Source organism: Salmo trutta, chromosome 4 (assembly GCF_901001165.1).
Source record: "Salmo trutta chromosome 4, fSalTru1.1, whole genome shotgun sequence".
Lineage (NCBI taxonomy): Eukaryota > Metazoa > Chordata > Actinopteri > Salmoniformes > Salmonidae > Salmo > Salmo trutta.
The window spans coordinates 11774363-11794297 of NC_042960.1; the positions used below are offsets into that span (position 1 = coordinate 11774363).

Below are 19935 nucleotides of genomic sequence, written 5' to 3' on the forward strand. Positions count from 1 at the left end.
CAAAGTAATACTTGAATTTTGAATTCTATTCTCGTGACCATTCCTTGAGCTTAGTCAGCTAAAGGCATAATACTTGATTGCACATGGTTTACACGGTGAACATTTTAATAGGCTAACTGCTTAGTCTTATTACGAGTCGCATGTGAGGTATTTATAATATCATAAATACTGTATATACACGTCAAATATTACTGCCCACTACAGAGTCTCTGTCCCTCGTGGTTCGGTCCCGGTTCCGACTCGGGAAGGAACGGCTCCTGATCCAGGGTCCTGATCTGGTTTGTGACCAGCTGCTTTAGAGGTCCAGTCTCTCCTACCAGCAACACCGGATATCAGCAGGTCCTCATGGACTGTAAACACAAATTGTACAGAAGAACATATAAAGGTTTATATAATACACATATTATAAAATGTTAACCACAGTCAAGCCCATCTCTAACACTGTGATTCAAGTACCAAACAATATGGAGCCATTGGAGTTTATTATTTAAAAAAAATCCATATGTGTTGATTGAAGAATTAAGTATAATGTTTCGGTTAGACTCATTAGGAAAACCCAGTCCCTGCAATGTTAGAAAAATAACCAAGTCAGTCAGCATGAAGTCAATTTTGTATTTAATTTCAACAAAATGGTTATACACTCACATAACTTGAAGTACAATACTTTTATTTCACAAAGCAATGTGACAAGTAGAATAACTTCTCACTATGGTAACACTTGACCTTTTCTGTAAATCTGGTACCCTCACTTTGATAAAATTAATTTTAGAATACTTTGGAAAAGGTTCAACATTACATTACACACACCTTCACTCGTTTATGTGAAGTAAACATGAATTAAGGCACTATAATTTCCTCATTATAAAAAACAGCATCAAACAACAGGACAAGGTTGTCACTTTTCATCCGTGAAGCATTTTTACAGACACCATCACCATATCATCTACTGTCTCATCATACTCATTCTTTCCTCAGTTCACCTCATCCAGTTCCTTCTATATCCAAAACCAACAGAATTAACTATAAAACTATCTAGTTCTACATTACTATACATGGTCCCTGTGCATTTTCTGCTGGTGTATCCTGAGGTAGCTCCTCTCTGAGAACCTCTTCTCGCAGTGTATACAGGCGAATGGCCTCTCTCCCGTGTGGATCTTCAGGTGCATCTTTAGCTGGTGCTGGTGGGAGAACCTCTTCTCACACTGGTGGCAGCTGTAGGGTTTCTCCCCTGTGTGGACCCTCTGGTGCCTCTTCAGGTGGGACGATCGGGAAAAACGGGCCCGGCACAGGTGGCAGCTGAACGGTTTCTCCCCCGTGTGCATCCTCTGGTGGATCTCCACCTGTTGGGGGAAACTGAAGGCTTTCCCACAGAATGAACACGGGAAGCGCTTCTCTTTGGCGCTGCCACTTTTACTGATTCTGTCTCTACTACGGTCATTTGTAAATGGGCTTGTGTAGCCATTTATTAATGAGGAACTTGCATTGGCTGAGGTCTTGTTTAACATTAGGAGGGTATGAGGAGGATAAAGGCCAGGAAGTGTCTGTGTTGTCGCAGGGTCCATATTCCAGTTGATAGATCCTATAGAAGGCAGGCTGAAGGCAGCACCTGTTAGGGGGGTAACCTGAGGCACCATCAGTCTCTCTGAATCACAACTATAGGAGCAGGACGGATCATTGCTAGCCGAGTCTGTGTCTGTTCTCTCCTGCTGCATACGGACACCTCCCCGTCCACGCAGACCAACTCTACACATCGCCCTGATCTCAGCCAGTCTGTTGTCATGGAGACTAAGTTCAGTTGTTGTTTTGTGTTCGACTGTTTGTTTCTGGTTGTGGTTAACAGTGTTGATCCCCAGCCCAGAGTTGAGGACGCTGTCCCATCCACTGACCTCCACTATGTCGCCTCTGGTCCTGGCCTGCTCAGTGATGTTATTCCCCAGGTCCTTGGCTGCACCGGTCTGGGAATCCAAGATGGCCACCCAGTCTCCTCTGTTAGCCTCCAGCCAACCACCTGCAGGAAGAGTTTACAAAATAGACTTTACAAACATGGCAGAGAAAATGTAACGTTATGACTATAACTATGGTTCCCTGAAGGAGGGAAATGAGGTACATCATACTACGGGGAGTTGGTTGAAGGATCTACAATCATGCCTGAGAAGGCCAATGAAATCTGCGCCTAGCTGGAAGCCCCGCCTTCCACAGATGACAAGCGTGAGACTCAGATTCATTACTTCAATTTAATAACGCTTTTCACCAAGCCCTGGAACTGGGCCAAACAGGTGTTCTACCTCATTTTGCTCCTTCAGGGAACAATAGTTATAGTCTTGACGTTACGTTTCTTTTCAGTCAACTTCAGTATAACATACTATGGAGAAATATAATCACGCCCCAAGCCGAACCCAACGGATACTAAATGAAACGGCCCATGACAGACCACCTAGACCTGACCACGCTAGATGGGGCAGTCCAGATGATGCACACAGGGCGTCCTGCCTGGTTACTTCCTGTCCCAGCCGTAAGCACATTGTGGGCTACACTGGGAGCTGTGTCATCCAAGCGATAAAATATCACGTGTGTGGTGATGCCCAACTCGCCACAGCACAAATATCTCCTATAGTCAACCCTTTAAACAACGCCCAAGTGAGCGTGTACACCGCTAGGTAAACCTAGCCCCTTGCTGCTATATGCCCAGGAGATAGCTGGATTAGCAAAACAGAAAAAAAAAGCTGGTCATATAACCGGATATCCCGGGACCGTTCAATGTATGTGCGTAAAGCTCTCAGCTGACACAGGGCATGTAACCGCTGTTGCTCTTCAGAAGCAAAAGGAGGAGGTGAAAAGGGAAATGGCTCAAAAGGAAAGGAACTGTAGGACATAGCCATGATATTGGACCCAATATCACCTTAGAGTTCCCCAAGGCGAACTGAGTACAGGGAGGGTGTACAGATAACACATGGAAGTCCCCATCACATTTAGCCAAAGCCAGAGAGTTTTTTTTAGAAGATCTTCAGATCCATCAACTCCAAAGGCTGAAAGGGGGCCGCACACAGTGCCTCCAAAACCAGCTTCAAGTCCCATGTGGGCAAATAGGTTTAGAGACCGGTCTGAGACAATGTAGATCTTTCAGGAAATGCACAACCAGGGGGTGGGCCCCCATTGACGCTCCGTCAATTCCCACAACACACTGAGATAACGGCCATGTACACTTTTAACGTGGAGAATGCCCGCCCCTTCTAAAAAATCTCCTGTAGTAACATAAGGATGTCCCTCACAGAGCACTGAAAAGGAACAAGTCCTTTATCTTGGTACCAGAACTCAAACACTTGCCACTTATACGCATACAGCCCTCTCGTGGAAGGTGCCCTTGTAGACAATGGTAGCAAAACATTCTGCGGTAAACCTCTAGCCATCAGATTGGCCCCCTCAGGGGCCAGGCCCATAGGACCCAAATCTCCAGCTAAATGTGCCTGGGACAACAGGTCCCTCCCAGCACACCGTCTTCAATGTGGGCTGAATCAGAACCACGGGCAGAAACGCGTAAAGGAGGGTTCGAGGCCACTAGTGTGCCAGAGTGTGCGTTCCCAACGGGGCACTCGGGTCCCTCATCGAGAAAAATAGCCGACTCATGCCGTGACAACACCTGGCGCATGAAAACTCATCGCGACAGTAGCCAGGGATCCCTCCGCTGGCCCAGTGCCCGAAGACATGTCGGGGACACCTGAATCTACCAGTTTAGGTGGTGTTGTGACTTTTGGCTAATTAATATTAAGATAATTTACTGATTTAATTACTGGAATAATTAACTTATCAGATTTATTTGATTAATTTGGTTATCCTATCCAAATTAATCTGAGGGGCACCATTAAGGGTTGGATATAGAGAGACCCTTGAATTAACTATCAGTACTTATCATTAGTCAATTTACGTCGAGCTCTGAAACCACAAGAACCCAATCGCTTACAAATTAACTCCATGTCACAAATAATGAATTCAATGTTTTATTTACTAGACTAAATAAGTTGGAAAATTAAGTAGTTAAAGACACAATATACGACTGGGTACAACACAGTTTTTGAGGTGAGAAGCCCCACAGGTCAATATGAAATAGGTTTCCGTACTCAACTCACAAACCCAACTGAACATTCACAGGACTTGTGAGAATAACATGATCTTACTCATTGAAAGAGAAAATGTCGACCATAGGCTTTCGCAACTGTGAAACTCCAGAGCTCCCCAACCAGGAATAGACATGAACTAGGCTACCGATTTAGCATCTGATGTGGACAGTCCCTGGATAGTATTGACCATGGGTTTGTAAATTAGACCTGCTGCCTTACAAAACTCAATGACTTCCACCACTTTAAACACACAAAGCACCAGTTTCAGAGGAAATGAATAATGCAATGGGGTTTAGAGACCGGTATAATGAATAATGCAATCCGTGACGTACCTCGATTGGCCTTGCCACTTGGGGTAACTGTTGTAAGAATGGGTGTTTGGGGCAGCTGGCATGGGAGGACCCGATCCCTTGCCACCTCCCATCCCCGAGCTAAGTGCGCGGGGGCTGTCTCCTTCTCCGCACCATAGCAGGACCATCTCACCTCGCTCCTGGAAGCGGGGCGGAAATCAGGCAGGTCCGACCTGGTGCTGGGCCTGGCCCCCGGCAATCTCAAAGGAAGACAACCGTGCAGTGCCTCTTCCTGCTTCTTTCTGGTCTTGAACTGGGCCTCCAGGGCAAGTACTTCCCACCAAACCTTGATGTCTTATGACGCGGGGGTGAACACGGCCACTTCACCTCCAAACGCATAGCCACCTTGCGGCACAGTTCTATGAGCGATGTGTTGGATACCAGGGTTTCCCCCGCTACTCCCGTAGAATGAGGAGGTGGCTGTCCTGGAACTAAGTCCTCTTCGTCACCCGAGAAACCCCTGGAGCTGTCCAGAGACACCAAGTCATCATCTGAACCTGGGCACTGTATGTCACCGTGATAGACTGAACCAGCTGGCTCACCATCTCCCTGCTGGGAGGCTAGTTCCACCTGTTTCCGACAACAGCCTAAAGTGCCTCTCCGCTTCCTGCACCTCGTTTCCAACAGAATCCTGGGAAGGAAAGTTGCCATCGGTAACGCCAAGCTTCCTCAAGAATGCTACACGTCTTTCCAGGGAGTTTTCATGCAGTATGTGGCAATGCGCACACAGACTGTTCCGAGCAAGGGCCGCCGGTTCCAAGCCGAGACAAACTATTCTATAACCGCATGACTGGGGGCATGATCACGACTCCGGCTTAGCCATCGTCGTCTTGATTGCTTTCTTACTCATTACTCCAGCAAACTGAAGAATAAGGAACGGGTTGATTAGGAAACGTATAACAAATACAAACTTCTGTACACAACGTCCAGGGGGTGAGCACGCTCTACCACTACGGGACAGTTTAGTTGGCGCAACGTAAGAGTCTTGTTTTCCAATTATTTGTTTGAGTAGCTTGAATCGTTCCTGTTCACAAGTTGAAGAGCGGGATAGTTGAAGAAATGCCTTGTCAGGCATGATTGTAGATCCTTCAACCGAAGTCGCAAAAGTGCGACTCCCCATAGTATGTTGAACCAAAGTTGACTGACTAATGGGGAACTGATTTAAATGTTTTGAGTCAATTACCTGGTCAAGGTTATACATTGTGTTTTTGGATGTAAACATAAGTCGAGGGCATTATCACTTTTATACAACGGGTTACCAACATATTAAAATAACGATTGATATATTTTCGTTAAATATGATTTTGATCAATTTATTCATACTATTTCATCCTTCCACAAGGTATAGTCCCGACACAAATCTGGGGTTGCTATCCAAGCCGGCTGGTCGTTCGTTCTATTGGTTCGGTTGCTAAAGACGTGACCCAGTCGTTCGTTCTGAATGTTCCATTGCCATACTGGCTGGCAACATTATTATCCCTTGCTTGCTAGCTAGCCAACTACGGCTAATTTACAGTTAAGTCAAACAGAGCAGCCAGAATAACAACAGTAGTTGTATTTGCATTTGTTTAAGCAGTTTTCTAGTGACATTTATTTGGATACATCCATAACAATGAGCTAATGAGGCACGATTTCGCCTGGCATAGAAAATGTGCTCACTCTAGTTTAAAAAAAAGTGCCTAGTTAAATAATGATTCGTGATTTCGACTGGCTGAGAAATGCTGCCTGCCTGTCTCTCGTCCAGACTCGTTCATTACTATGGGACAATTGGTGATAGGATTTGAACATTGAAACAATATTCAAGGTTTATACAAATGTCTACTGTTGAAAACTAAATGTTTGTCTAAAAGAAATGTGAGATAATGTCTAGATGCCTTTTATAGTGGAGATCAACTTCCCTGCCTGGGCTGGGAAGTTGGAACAGACTAAATAGGCATTTTAACATCATAGAATTAGCCGGTGGTAACTTGTGGAATAGACACCGGCTGGAAGAAAGAATAATAACCAGGTGCATCACTATTCCCATTGAAGATCTATTACTGTATGTTGGCTATATGTATTTCTCCCTTACCTTGCTCCCCCATCTTTAGTCCACTCAGCAGGTCAATGCTCTCTGGTTCATCCTCTACTGTCTCCTCTTTGACTAGCAGCAGATCAGGTTTCCCTTCCTCCATGTCTACTGACTGTAAGAGATACAGAGTGAGAGGATGTTGGATCAAGAAATCTGATATGAGCACCCTGCTATGGAGCATCTTCTGATTGGGTAATGAGGGACTGCTATGCAGTACTATGCAGACATGTTAGTTGATTTTATACTAAGCAAATGTATTAATTGATTTGATTACTTGACACTCTTTAAAATGGTTTGATAATTCAGAGGCATGGTCCCACACTTCGGACAAAATGAATTAAGACCTGGGCATGTATCCACAAAGAGTCTCAGAGTAGGATTGCTGATCTAGGATCAGGGCCCGTACCCACAAATCATCTCAGTAAAAGGTCCTAGGAATTCTGCTAAAACCAGTTTAAGACAAAAATAACTCCCAGCTCAGAGTAGGTTTTAGGATGATGTTTAGACACTGCCCAGACAAACTCTGAGCCAGGAGTAAAATCAACTCAGAAAAGTTTCTCAGCTGGTCATCACAACAGTTTGAGGTACTGCAAAGGAAAGATGGTGATGAGGCCCATTGACATTGTTGCAAATGATGGGGAATAACCAATCACAATGAGGCATCGCCAGCTGTGAACTCTATAGCACGCTTCAGACAACCATGTTGAATGTGACTGTGTATCTTAATGTTGCAATGGTTAAACGTTTGATACTGTTTAATTTCGCCTGACACGATATATTCTCTTAATTATTGGCATGCATAAACTTTTTTTTAACCAATTCTGATGGTTGTTAAAGGCAGAATTTTGACAATATTACCGTTATATCAATACACTCTTCACTCCCGTTTAACAACTTCAAATCGTTTGAAAGGTCGATCATTTTCATTAAACACATTCATATGGAAGGTCCAATTTAGACATCTTTTTGAATAACGTGATATTGCGCTCCAAAGGGATAACTTGAAATAACATAATGTAGGTCATTAAATAAATCGATAGAAAAACATGTTTATTTATTTGCCTACTTGTTATAAGTATTTAGGCATATCATGTGAAATAGGAACTCATGTGAAATCATTGGCAAAGGCACAAGAGATACTGCTGCATGTAGATTTAGATTATTTATGGATCGATCATATAGAATTATCAAAACATTTGAACAAAGCAATTGCATGTGACGCAGGAACCACCGACTCGCTGCATTTTTCTATTATCGAGACACTTGCTGGTAACTCTTAACGGGTTAGGACCGCTCACGAGGTGTCCTAAATATCTGTCTACTAGGTGTGAATTATGACTAAAGAGGCTTCATGCATAGATTTTATTTTATCCATAAGAGTAGAATGTTTCTATTCTCAGCACTTACGACCAATTTTCTCCTCTGAGACGCTTTGTGAATACGGGCCCAGGTCCCCACCTTGTCTACATAGTCCTATTTATTATGATCGAAAACTGATCCTAGATCAGCACTCCTACTCTGAGAGGCTTTGTGGATACGGACCCTGACCTAATACCATTCAGACAGTAGTTTACAGTGGACTCACCTCAGTGAGACTGTGTGTAGTCCTGTGCTGCTCAGCTGGTGCCTCTTTGGGTGCAGGAGGAGGTGTAGTTTGTTTGTCCATGACCATGGTCCCCTCAGGGTTCCCCAGACCCTCCTCACACCCCGCCTCCTCCTTCACCAGCAGCACATCTGGACCCTCCTCCTCCTGGAAGAGAGCGGTGATACAGATTACACAGACATACTCCCTCAGGTACGTGCACACACAGATAATAAACACTTTAAGCAGAGTGTTTACCCATCCTTATGCTTATAAAGTGCTGTCGGTGTATGCAGAATAGGGTGAGATCAGATGTGATGTATGCTAAAAGAATCAATGAAACTCCTAGAATGCCCAAGAACACAAAGGCAACTTGCCTAAATGACTACAGACCCGAAGCCCTCACGTCCGTAGCCATGAAGTGCTTTGAAAGGTTGGTAATGGCTCCCATCAACACCATTATCCCAGAAACTCTAGACCCACTCCAATTTGCATACCGCCCAAACAGATCCACAGATGATGCAATCTCTATTGCACTCCACACTGGCCTTTCCCCCCTGGACAAAAGGAACACTTATGTGAGAATGCTATTCATTGACTACGGCTCAGCGTTCAACACCATAGTACCCTCAAAGCTCATCACTAAGCTAAGGATCCTGGTACTAAACACCTCCCTCTGCAACTGGATCCTGGACTTCCTGACAGGCCTCCCCCAGGTGGTGAGGGTAGGTAGCAACATCTGCCACGCTGATCCTCAACACTGGTGCTCCCCAGGGGTGCGTGCTCAGTCCCCTCCTGTACTCCCTGTTCACCCACGACTGCATGGCCAGGCACGACTCCAACACCATCATTAAGTTTGCAGACGACCCAACAGTGGTAAGCCTGATCACCGACGAGACAGCCTATAGGGAGGAGGTCAGAGACCTGGCCGGGTGGTGCCAGAATAACAACCTATCCCTCAACGTAACCAAGACTAAGGAGATGATTGTGGACTACAGGAAAAGGAGGACCGAGCACGCCCCCATTCTCATCGACGGGGCTGTAGTGGAGCAGGTTGAGAGCTTCAAGTTGCTTGGTGTCCACATCAACAACAAACTAGAATGGCCCAAACACACCAAGACAGTCGTGAAGAGGGCACGACAACAAAGCCTATTTCCCCCTCAGGAAACGAAAAAGATTTGGCATGGGTCCTGAGATCATCAAAAGGTTCTACAGCTGCAACATCAAGAGCATCCTGACTGGTTGCATCACTGCCTGGTACGGCAATTGCTCGGCCTCTGACCGCAAGGCACTACAGAGGGTAGTGCGTACGGCCCAGTACGACGCTGGGGCTAAGCTGCCTGCCATCCAGGACCTCTACCCCAGGCCGTGTCAGAGGAAGGCCCTAAAAATTGTCAAAGACCCCAGCCACCACAGTCATGACTGTTCTCTCTACTACCGCATGGCAAGCGGTACCGGAGTGCCAAGTCTAGGACAAAAAGGCTTCTCAACAAGCCCCCAAGCCATTAGACTCCTGAACAGGTAATCAAATGGCTACCCGGACTATTTGCATTGTGTGCCCCCCAACCCCTCTTTTTACGCTGCTGCTACTCTCTGTTTATCATATATGCATAGTCACTTTAACTATACATTCATGTACGGTACATACAACCTCAATTGGGCCGACCAACCAGTGCTCCCGCACATTGGCTAACCGGGCTATCTGCATTGTGTCCCACCCGCCAACCCCTCTTTTATGCTACTGCTACTCTCTGTTCATCATATATGCATAGTCACTTTAACCATATCTACATGTACATACTACCTCAATCAGCCTGACTAACCGGTGTCTGTATGTAGCCTCGCTACTTTTATAGCCTCGCTACTGTATATAGCCTGTCTTTTTACTGTTGTTTTATTTCTTTACCTATTGTTCACCTAATACCTTTTTTTGCACGATTGGTTAGAGCCTGTAAGTAAGCATTTCACTGTAATGTCTACACCTGTTGTATTTGGCGCACGTGACAAACTTTGATTTGATAAGTCCCATTTTGTGTTTATTAAACATAAACACGTTTTAAATACATCATATGAAAACCACATACACAGTGCATTCAGAAAGTATTCATACCGCTTGACTTATTCCACTTGACTTATTCCAGCCTGACCTCGAAATTGATTAAATATTTTTTTCCTCACCCATCTACACACAATACCCCATTAACCTGCATGGTACACCAAAATCTCAGAACTTTTTTGACACACACAAAAAATAATAAACAGTCCGGCACTACAATTTGTTACGTCCGGTACTTCTGTCAAATGTGTCTCACGAGATTGAGAGGATCAAGTCAGCACAGCCTCATAGCGCAAAGAGCCTCCTCTACTTATTCATTGCTAAAGTGTGTTAACTTATGCTGCACAGAAGTTTACACACTTGAATAATGCACCACGGCATGTAGAAATATTGAAACTGTTCATTACAGTTTCCAAAACAATGTCTAAACAGGCTAGAACACGTTTACAATGCAAGACGATACTTACACACTCGTTTCTAACATGGAAGTTCAGCATTCCTGAACAGTACCATCACAAAAGTCAGAATGTTGAATAAATGTATATTTAACTTACTTTACCCGTTGTCCTCTGATTTTTTTCCTTATGTAGGAGCTAAACTGAGACAAAACGTCCACAGGGATGAGTTATTAGCCCGACTTTCAGTACGCTGGTCTATGGTTGGTATTACCGGTTTTTAATTTCAATACAGATGCAAATTTGCACATGACAAACACTTGCACAATATGGCCGATCCTAACCGAATCACAGCTGATTGTGAGGAGACTGTTCGGTTACATTCAGCTATTGTTGACATATTGTTCATCAGGTGCAATGTGTTAAGAGATTGAAAGTACAATTCATTTTATTCAACATTCTGGCTTGTAGAGACTACTGCATCTTTTGTAGGGCGACTTCAGTCAGACTGATAAGCCATGGAGTAACCATGGTAACAACCTGATGTTTGGACAAGGTAGCATCCAGCTTTAATTAAGCTAAATTTCCTTGCTAGCTTACAGCTGAATTCACTACCCTAGTTCTTTGTTTGTGATATGCAAACCATGATGCAAAATATGCTGATTTCAAAGATGATTGTCACCAAAAACGTTATTAATTCACTTTGTCTCCCTCGCCAACAAAAACAAATTAACTTGTCTTCCTTCCTTTGCCTCCCACCTGGCTTCCACTCTATTTCATAGCAACAAACTCAGATTCCAGCCACATTCTGCCTCGCGAATGACATTAATTTCTTAGACAGTGCACACTTTTATAAAAGAAGAGATTGCTTCCTCTATGCAAATGTTGTTAGTACAATAAAATAATTATCTTAGCAGTTGCCAATAAAATAAGTCCTAAATGGAAAGGAAAACAAGCTCAATTACTCAATGCATGCACACACTCCTATTGAATAATATGCATTCACCTGCATTGTGAATAGACTTAGGCTACATCTTGATTTACCCAGTGTATCAATACAGATTTTCCATTCAAATAAATTATTACCATGTTGTTTTCTAGTTAGATTGGTAAAAAAAAGACCATTTGAATATAATTGATTCAATTAATGCATACATGGCTGTCTCTAAAACAAATTGACGTAAAAATGGAATGATATTGAACTCAAAAGATGCCCAATGATTGAACAGAGCAGTATCTGAATTGATCTGACTGGATCATGTGCCATTCTGTGACTTTGGCAAATACGCCTTTTTTTGTAGTATCGTTTTGGTGTCAAGTATCGTGATACTAAACCTGGTATCGATATCGACGTCAAAATTCGGGTATCGTGACAACACTAACCCATAATGACAAAGTGAACACATGTTTTTAGACATTTTTGCACAATACATATCTAATTTAAATAAGTATGCACATCCCTGAGTCAATACATGTTAAACTAATGTACTGAGTCTCACACCTGGACTGTACAATACTTCCACATTCTTTTAAAAAGTCTTCAAGCTCTGTCAAGTTGGTTGTTGATCATTAATCAACGGGTGGGTCTAATCTTGGACGCTGATTGTTTAAAACCGCATTCCAGGCGGTGTCTATTCCACAAGTTACCACCGGGTAAAACTATAACGTTAAAATGCCTATTTACGCTGTTTCATCTCACTGCGCAATCCACTGTCTCATCAGCCCAGCCAGACAATTTATAAACTTGATCTCCACTGTAAAAAGCATCTAGACATTATCTTCCATTTCTTTTAGACTAGCCATTGGTTTTCAATAGTGGAGATTTTTATCATCTTTGCTGTCTTTCTCTGACATTTGCAACATTGTTTCAGTATTGAAATTCGAATTCCAGCTGTCCCATAGTAATGAACAAGTAAGGGTCGGAAGTCATGATGAGACAGGCAGGCAGCTTTTCTCAGCCAGTCGAAATCATGAATCAGCATAGTTTTTATGGATATATAGTGTACAAAGAAATGCCAATAGAAAACAGGTAAAACGAAACAAAGTGCAGCTAGTTTGCAGTCTTTCCAGTTTCAGTTTGAAGTGATTGTGTTAGATGTGTTGTTGGCTAGCTCCTCTGAACAAGTGTCCTGACGAGAGAGAGCACATTTCCTATGCCAGGTGGAATCGCGCATCATTAGCTCATTGTTATGGATGATTCCAAATAAATGTCACTAAAAGACAGCTTTGTCATTCTGGCTGCATTGTTTGATGTGACTAAGTTAGCCGTAGTTGGCTAGCTAGCAAGCAAGAGATGATAACGTTGAAAATAGTGGTAGGTGATGTGGTGTTGGATTTGCCACAAACATAACGCTTTGTATTGAGGGCATAAAGTTAAAAATTTTAGGCACATTTTTTGCAGTTTTAATTTAGTCCCTTATTGCAAACAGGAATATTTTTTATTCTGTACAGACTTTTTTATTTTTACTCTGTCATTTAGGTTAGTATTGTGGAATAACTACAATGTTGTTGATCCATCCTCAGTTCTCCTATCCCAGCCATTAAACTACAACTGTATTAAAGTCACCATTGGCCTCATGGTGAAATCCCTAAGAGGTTTCCTTCCTCTCCGGCAACAGAGTTAGGAAGGACGTATGTATCTTTGCAGTGACTGGGTGTATTGATACACCATCCAAACTTCACCATGCTCAAAGGGATATTCAATGTTTTTTTTACCCTTTTACCAATAGGTGCCCTTCTTTGCGAGGCATTGGAAAACCTCCCAGGTTTTTGTGGTTGAATCTGTGTTTGAAGTTCACTGCTCGACTGAGTGACCTTACAGATAATTGTACTGGGTACAGAGAAGAGGTAGTCATGAAAAAAAAACATGTTCTAATCTATTATTGCGCATAGAGTGAGCATGCAACTTACATGTCTTGTTAAGCAAAGGTTTACTCCTGAATGTATTTAGGCTTGCCATAAGAAAGGGTTTGAATACTTATTGAATCAAGACATTTCAGCTTTTAATTTTTAATTCATTTGTAAAAAATGTCTAAACATAACTCCACTTTGACATTATGGAGTATTGTGTGTAGGCCAGTGACACATCTCAATTTAATCAATTTTAAATTCAGTCTAACACAACAAAATGAGGAAAAAGTGAAGGGGTGAGAATACTTGCTGAAGGCATTGTACCTGTCTCAACAAAAACTCTGCATGAACTTGATAAACTGCATTCATTTTCTCATTAAAAGTGTCTTGGGAAAAAATGAAGTAGTTGAATGGAAGTAATGAAATAGGCATTTGTGAACTATAGACTACACAGTACAAACACTATGTAACAGACTTTTTAGGCTTATATATATATATATATATACACACCTTATATCTATACACACCTTACATATCACACAATGTTTGGATGCAATATTCTACCCAGGAATATTCAATACTGAAATCTGTTACCCTTATTATTCCAAATGCACCTGTGGATCTTTTCTGCTGACAACAATGAAAAGTTATCTTTGTCTTTAATGCAGGGTTTGATCTAAAGGTCAGAAGTTATCTTGTGGAATGGTTACTTTCTATGTTATAGAGTGAATGGTTTTTCAGCTGGTGTATCCTGAGGTAGCTCCTCTCTGAGAACCTCTTCCTGCCGTGCGTACAGGTGAACAACCTTTCTCTCATGTGGACCTTCAGGTGCATCTTCAGCGGGTTCTGGTGGGAGAACCTCTTCTCACACTACGGCAGCTGTAGAGTTCTCCCCTGTGTGGACCCTCTGGTGCCTCTTCAGGCTGTACGAGTGGGAGAAGCGCATATGACACTGGGTACAGCTGAAGGGTTTCACCCCTGTGTGGACCCTCTGGTGGATCTTAAGGTTGCCAGCCTGGGTGAAGCGCATGTGACACTGGGTACAGCTGAAGGGTTTCTCCCCTGTATGGACCCTCTGGTGGGTCTCTACGTTCTGGAGGCAGCTGAAGCCTTTGTTACAGGACATGCAGAGGAACCGTTTCTCTTTATTTTTGCCTGATGTTGCTCCCGCTCCCTGAGCCTTGTCTCTTTGGTCCTTTGAGTTTAATACTTGATCGAAAACAACGCGGCCGTGTGAATCGGAAGGCCCCATCGACGTGGACACTCTGTCGCGATCCCTGAGAATGTGTAAAGGGGAGTGGGTCGCAACATTTGGATTAGTCTCTAAGCTTTCCCTGTAATCTAAGACATCTCTACCTTGTGAGTGTCCTTCTCCTAATTGAGTCTCGTCTGCATTCAGTGTCAGAGGAACGTCGTCCTCCACTTTCACAGTCACTTCGTCTATGACTATAACCACCCCTTTCTTATCTAGGCACCCTTCAGAGTATACACTACTACTGTACTGGTTCCAGTCCCCTTTAGACAGATCAGTCTGTCTCTCTAAACCCAAGGGCATGTTGACAGGTTCCATCTCTGTAGTGTAAGAACAAGACAGATCATCACCACCAGTGTCTAACGTATCACCACCTCCACGGGAATTAACCATCTTCTGGCTCTGGTGAAATACCGGTAAATACTTGGAGTCAGGAGCAGGAGGACAGCCCAGTGGCCCTAGTCTCTCTGGGTCTGATCTGTGGTCAGATCCTGTGTGTAAGAGACTGTGTGTTACAGTTAAAGTCTTGGTGTCTGTCTCTGACTTGAGGAATGCGTTCGGCGTTCCACTGACCTCCGTGATGCTACATCGGGTACTGGGCGGCGCTGGGGCGGTGGTGGTAGGGACCTCCGTGGCTACATGGGGCGCTCCAGTCTGGATCTCTCTGCTGTGTCGTGGGTCCTCCTCTCTTTCAGATCTCTCCTGCTTGACCCCAGGACCAACAGCCTCTGCATCTACAGACTGACACAAGAAGAGAGGTTATTACCTGTGCATGAGTTGAATTGGATGACAATGTCATAGGGAAGTCTCAAAAGCTCTACTTTCGTCCCTTCGCTATATCGGCATTGAACATGTCACCCTCCCTAGGAGAGGGGGTGACCTTGACAATTTATTATTAAAATGAGAGGCCGCCTGGATCTTTAATTTAAAGATCCTTGCTCCCTTTCACCTAAACGTAGAGTTTGATCTGAAACCATTCTTCTGATTCTGTTTTTGCTATCCATTGTAAATAATGTTTGCAAGCCTATGTCGCCAAATTACACTACATGGTCAAAAGTATGTGAACATCCCTTCAAATTAGTGATTTGGCTATTTCAGCCAAATCCGTTGCTGATAGGTGTATACAATCAAGCACAAGGCCATACAATCTCTATAGACAAACATTGGCAGTAGAATGGCCCGTACTGAGCTCAGTGACTTTCAACGTGGCACCGTCATAGGATACCATTTTTCCACCAAGTCAGTTCGTAAACTTTCTGCCCTGCTATAGCTGCCCCGGGTCAACTGTAAGTGCTGTTATTGTGAAGTGGAAATGTCTAGGAGCAACAACGGCTCAGCCGCGAAGTGGTAGGCCACACAAGCTCACAGAACTGGACCGCCTAGTGCTGAAGCTCGTTGTGCGTAATAATCGTCTGTTCTCGGTTGTAACACTCAATACCAAGTTTCAAACTGCATCTGGAAGCAACGTCGGCACAAGAACTGTTTGTCGGGAGCTTCATGAAATGGGTTTCCATGGCTGAGTAGCCACACACAAGCCTAAGATCACAATGCGCAATGCCAAGCGTCGGCTGGAGTGGTGTAAGGCTCACCACCATTGGACTCTGGAGCAGTAGATAAGTGTTCTCTGGAGTGATGAATCACGCTTCACCATCTGGCAGTCCAATGGAAGAATCTGGGTTTGGCGGATGTCAGCAGAACGCTACCTGCCCGAGTGCATAGTGCCAACTGTAAAGTTTGGTGGAGGAGTAATAATGGTCTGGGGCTGTTTTTCATGATTCAGGCTAGGCCCCTTAGTTACAATGACATTCTAGATTATTCTGTGCTTCCAACTTTTGTGGCAAAAGTTTGGGGAAGGCCCTTTCCTGATTCAGCATGACAATGCCCCTGTGCACAAAGCATAGTCCATACAGAAATGGTTTGTCGAGATCGGTGTGGAAGAACTAGACTGGCCTGTACAGAGCCATGACCTCAACCCCATTTTACACCTTTGAAATTAACTGGAATGCCGACTGAGCCAGGCCTAATCGCCCAACATCAGTGCCCGCGCTCACTAATGCTCATGTCTGAATAGAAGCAAGTCCCTGCAGCAATGTTCCAACATCTAGCGGAAAGCCTTCCCAGAAGAGTGGAGGCTGTTATAGCAGCAAAGGGGGGACCAACTCCATATTAATGCCCATGATTTTGGAATGAAATGTTCAACAAGCAGGTGTCCACATACTTTTGTAGTTTATATCTATGATCATATGTAATCCATTCATGCTTTATATAAATCATGTTTTATTTATATCTGTAAATTAACCAATGAAATCAAACCACAGCTGGCTATGATTACAGACACTTGTGTGTGTCCTTTCAAACTCTAAACTAGTGACCTGCACTGTCATTATGAAGACAGCTTGGCTGTTGAAACGTTACAAAATTATTGCATCTGAGCTCCTAGTGTGTGAGGCAGTCCTTTTCTTTTTCAAGTCTCACAATCTCCCTCTGCTATGACAGATAAATTAGGATGTACATGTGAGTAGACTTTCTGAAATAAACAGGCTACATTTATTGGACTGTAATTTTGATGTAATACTATTACACTAACCTCTATCACAATAACGTTCTTGGTTGAGGTTCCACTCCCCTCATCAACAGTGATTGGTTGGTCATCTCTCCATGTGTTGTGTTCTGCTGGCTTCACAAAGCTCCTGTGGCCTCCAGTGAGATGTCCTTCACCTGAGAGAGTCACTGGGGGAAAAGAGGTGGTTAGGTTAGCTACTGTCAATGCTCAGTGGTATATTGTACACTACTGACACTGTCTAGAATTGGTAGGGATGTAAGGTAACACTTTGCATAACTTCTTAATACACTACTTATAGATCGATTGATTATGTTCCATGCATCATATCGTTTTCAATTAGTACATAATAGGAAATGCTGTAAATTAAGAATCTGGTTAGAATATGATATTTTGTCTTTATGCAAGATAGCTAAGAAATCAGGGGAATTATTGCATATTATGCAAAAACTGACCAAGACCCAATTTTGGTTAACACATCTAAAGTCACACATGGCAGATGGGAACGGGGCGACAGGCTGCGTCTTCTGCAAAATGTACCTCTTGCCATTCCTCTGTATTGGTCGAGGATCTTGACACTACTGGGATGATTGGCGAGAACGCGCTCTTGCGTTGTCCTCTCTGCGCGCTCCCGTGCCACCTTCAGTTCTTGTAGCTGTAGTTTCCTCCGCAATGCCCTGTTTTCTTTCTGGCTTTGAGTTATTTCCAAACGAAACACTGCATAGTCGTCGTCTACGAGTTTACAGATCTCTGCTACGGCTGCATTCGCTAACACCTCCATGATGGAGGCTATTTGCGTGTGAAAAACCATACAGTTAGCCATCGTTAGCTAGCAGCTAGCTAACAGTAGATAACATATATCAAACAAGTCCCGTCTCCAACGCGAACTAAACACTGCCTGTGGAAATAATGTGATGCTGTGCAGTAAAATTAATCATATTTTGAGTTACATGATGTTAATAAACGTCTAAATAACGACAATAAAAACGCTAACGTGGAAATTGTTATTGGTCAATGTTCATTTCCGTATAAACCGAAGAGAAAGGATCTTATTGGTTCTCGTCATAGGTCATAGGGTGTGGTTAAATGAAACATTTGTGTACTGTTTGAATTACGGTACAATTTATTATATTACAAAAATCTCCTATGATCAATCTTTCAAGATGACAGCAGACTTGTTTAGAAAGAACAGTGTGTTAGCAATAATATAGTAGAAGAATAAGGTCATTATTTATCCACATCACCTCAGTAAGGTAAATATTGAACTATACTTGTTCTTTCCTAGATCCTTATGGTAATTATTACAATACAGTGCCTTGCATAAGTATTCACCCCCCTTAAACTTCTAAATTGTGTGTTACAACCTGGAATCGAAATGGATTTAATTGTAATTTGTCAAAAATGTATTGAAAATAAAAATGTATTGAAAATCTGTCAAAGTGGAACAAAAATTCTAAAATAGTTTGAAGATGAATGAAAACTAAAACACTAATATACCTTGATTACATAAGTATTCACCCCCCTGAGTAAATACTTGCTAGAAACACCTTTTGGTAGTGATTACAGTGTTGAGTCTTCTTGGGTAAGTCTCTTGAGAGCTTTGCACACCTGTAGGCTATTGTGCAATATTTGCCCAATATTCTTTTAAATTCTTCAACCTCTGTCAAAGTGTTGGGGAGCATGGTTAGACAGCAATTTACAAATCTTGCCCTCGATTTTCAAGCAGATTTAAGTAAAAAATTTAACTTGGCCACTCAGGAACATTCATCTTCTTGGTAAGCAACTTAGATTTGGCTTTATGTCGTATGTTATTATCCTGCTGAAAGGTGAATTCTTCTGAGTGTCTGGTGTAAAGCAGACTGAAGCAGGTTTTCCTCTAGGATTTTGTCTGTGCTAGCTCCATCCTTTTTCTTTTCATCCTGAAAAATCCCAGCCTTTGCCGATGTCAATCATACCCTTACCATGATGCAGCCACCACCATTCTTGAAAATAAGGAGGCAGTTACTCAGTCATGTGTTCTGTTGTATTTGCCCCAAACATAAGGCTTTGCATTTAGGCAAAAAAGTTTATTCCTTTGCTGTGTTTTTTTGCATTATTACTTTAGTGTTTTGTTGCATACAAGATGCATGTTTTGGAATATTTCTATTCTTTTCATTCTGTCATTTAGGTCATTATTGTGGAGTCACTACAGTGTTGATCCATCCTCAATTCTCCCATCTCAGCCATTAAACTCACCAATGAGTTTTAAAATCACTGATGGCCTCATGGTAACATCCCTGAGCAGTTTCATTCCTGTCCTGCAGCTCAGTTCAGAAGGATGACTATCTTTGATGTGTCTGGGTGGTAATACATAAACCGCAGCATAATTATTAACTTGACCATGCTTAAAGAGACATTCCATATCGGATGTGTTATTGTTACCCATCTACCAATCTCTGCCCTTCTTTGAGGCTTTTCGAAAAGCTCCCTGGTCTTCATAATTGAATCTGTGCTTGAAATTCAATACTTGACTGAGGGACCTTACATATGTTGTATGTATGGGGGACAGAGGAAGGGTTAGTCATTTAAAAATCATGTCAACCCCTATTATTTCACACAGAGTGAGTCCTTGTAACTTATGTGATTTGTCTAATAACATTTTACTCCTGAACTAATTTAGGTTTGCCTAAACACAGGATGTGAATAATTATGCAATGATTACTGT

The 19935-nt window shown here is 42.8% G+C and overlaps 1 protein-coding gene across 3 annotated transcripts in view; it reads right to left on the reverse strand.

The window, feature by feature from the left end:
* Positions 1-17304, reverse strand: part of LOC115191331 (endothelial zinc finger protein induced by tumor necrosis factor alpha-like) — a 34112-nt gene extending 16808 nt beyond the window's left edge. The window contains exons 1-5 of one of the 3 annotated variants that reach the window (XR_003877637.1): positions 17259-17304; positions 15245-15412; positions 8122-8286; positions 6537-6648; positions 936-2008 (exon numbers count right to left, since the gene is read on the reverse strand). Coding sequence is in view for 2 of the 3 variants with exons in the window: in XM_029749209.1 (XP_029605069.1) it covers positions 1047-2008; positions 6537-6648; positions 8122-8208 (1161 nt within the window). In the remaining variant the exon portion in view is untranslated. Of the gene's footprint in view, positions 1-598; positions 2009-6536; positions 6649-8121; positions 8287-10728; positions 11007-15244; positions 15413-17258 lie in introns of those variants that run through there. The other 2 variants (XM_029749209.1, XM_029749210.1) reach the window with 2 other exon arrangements.
* Between the last annotated feature and the right edge of the window lie 2631 nt (positions 17305-19935).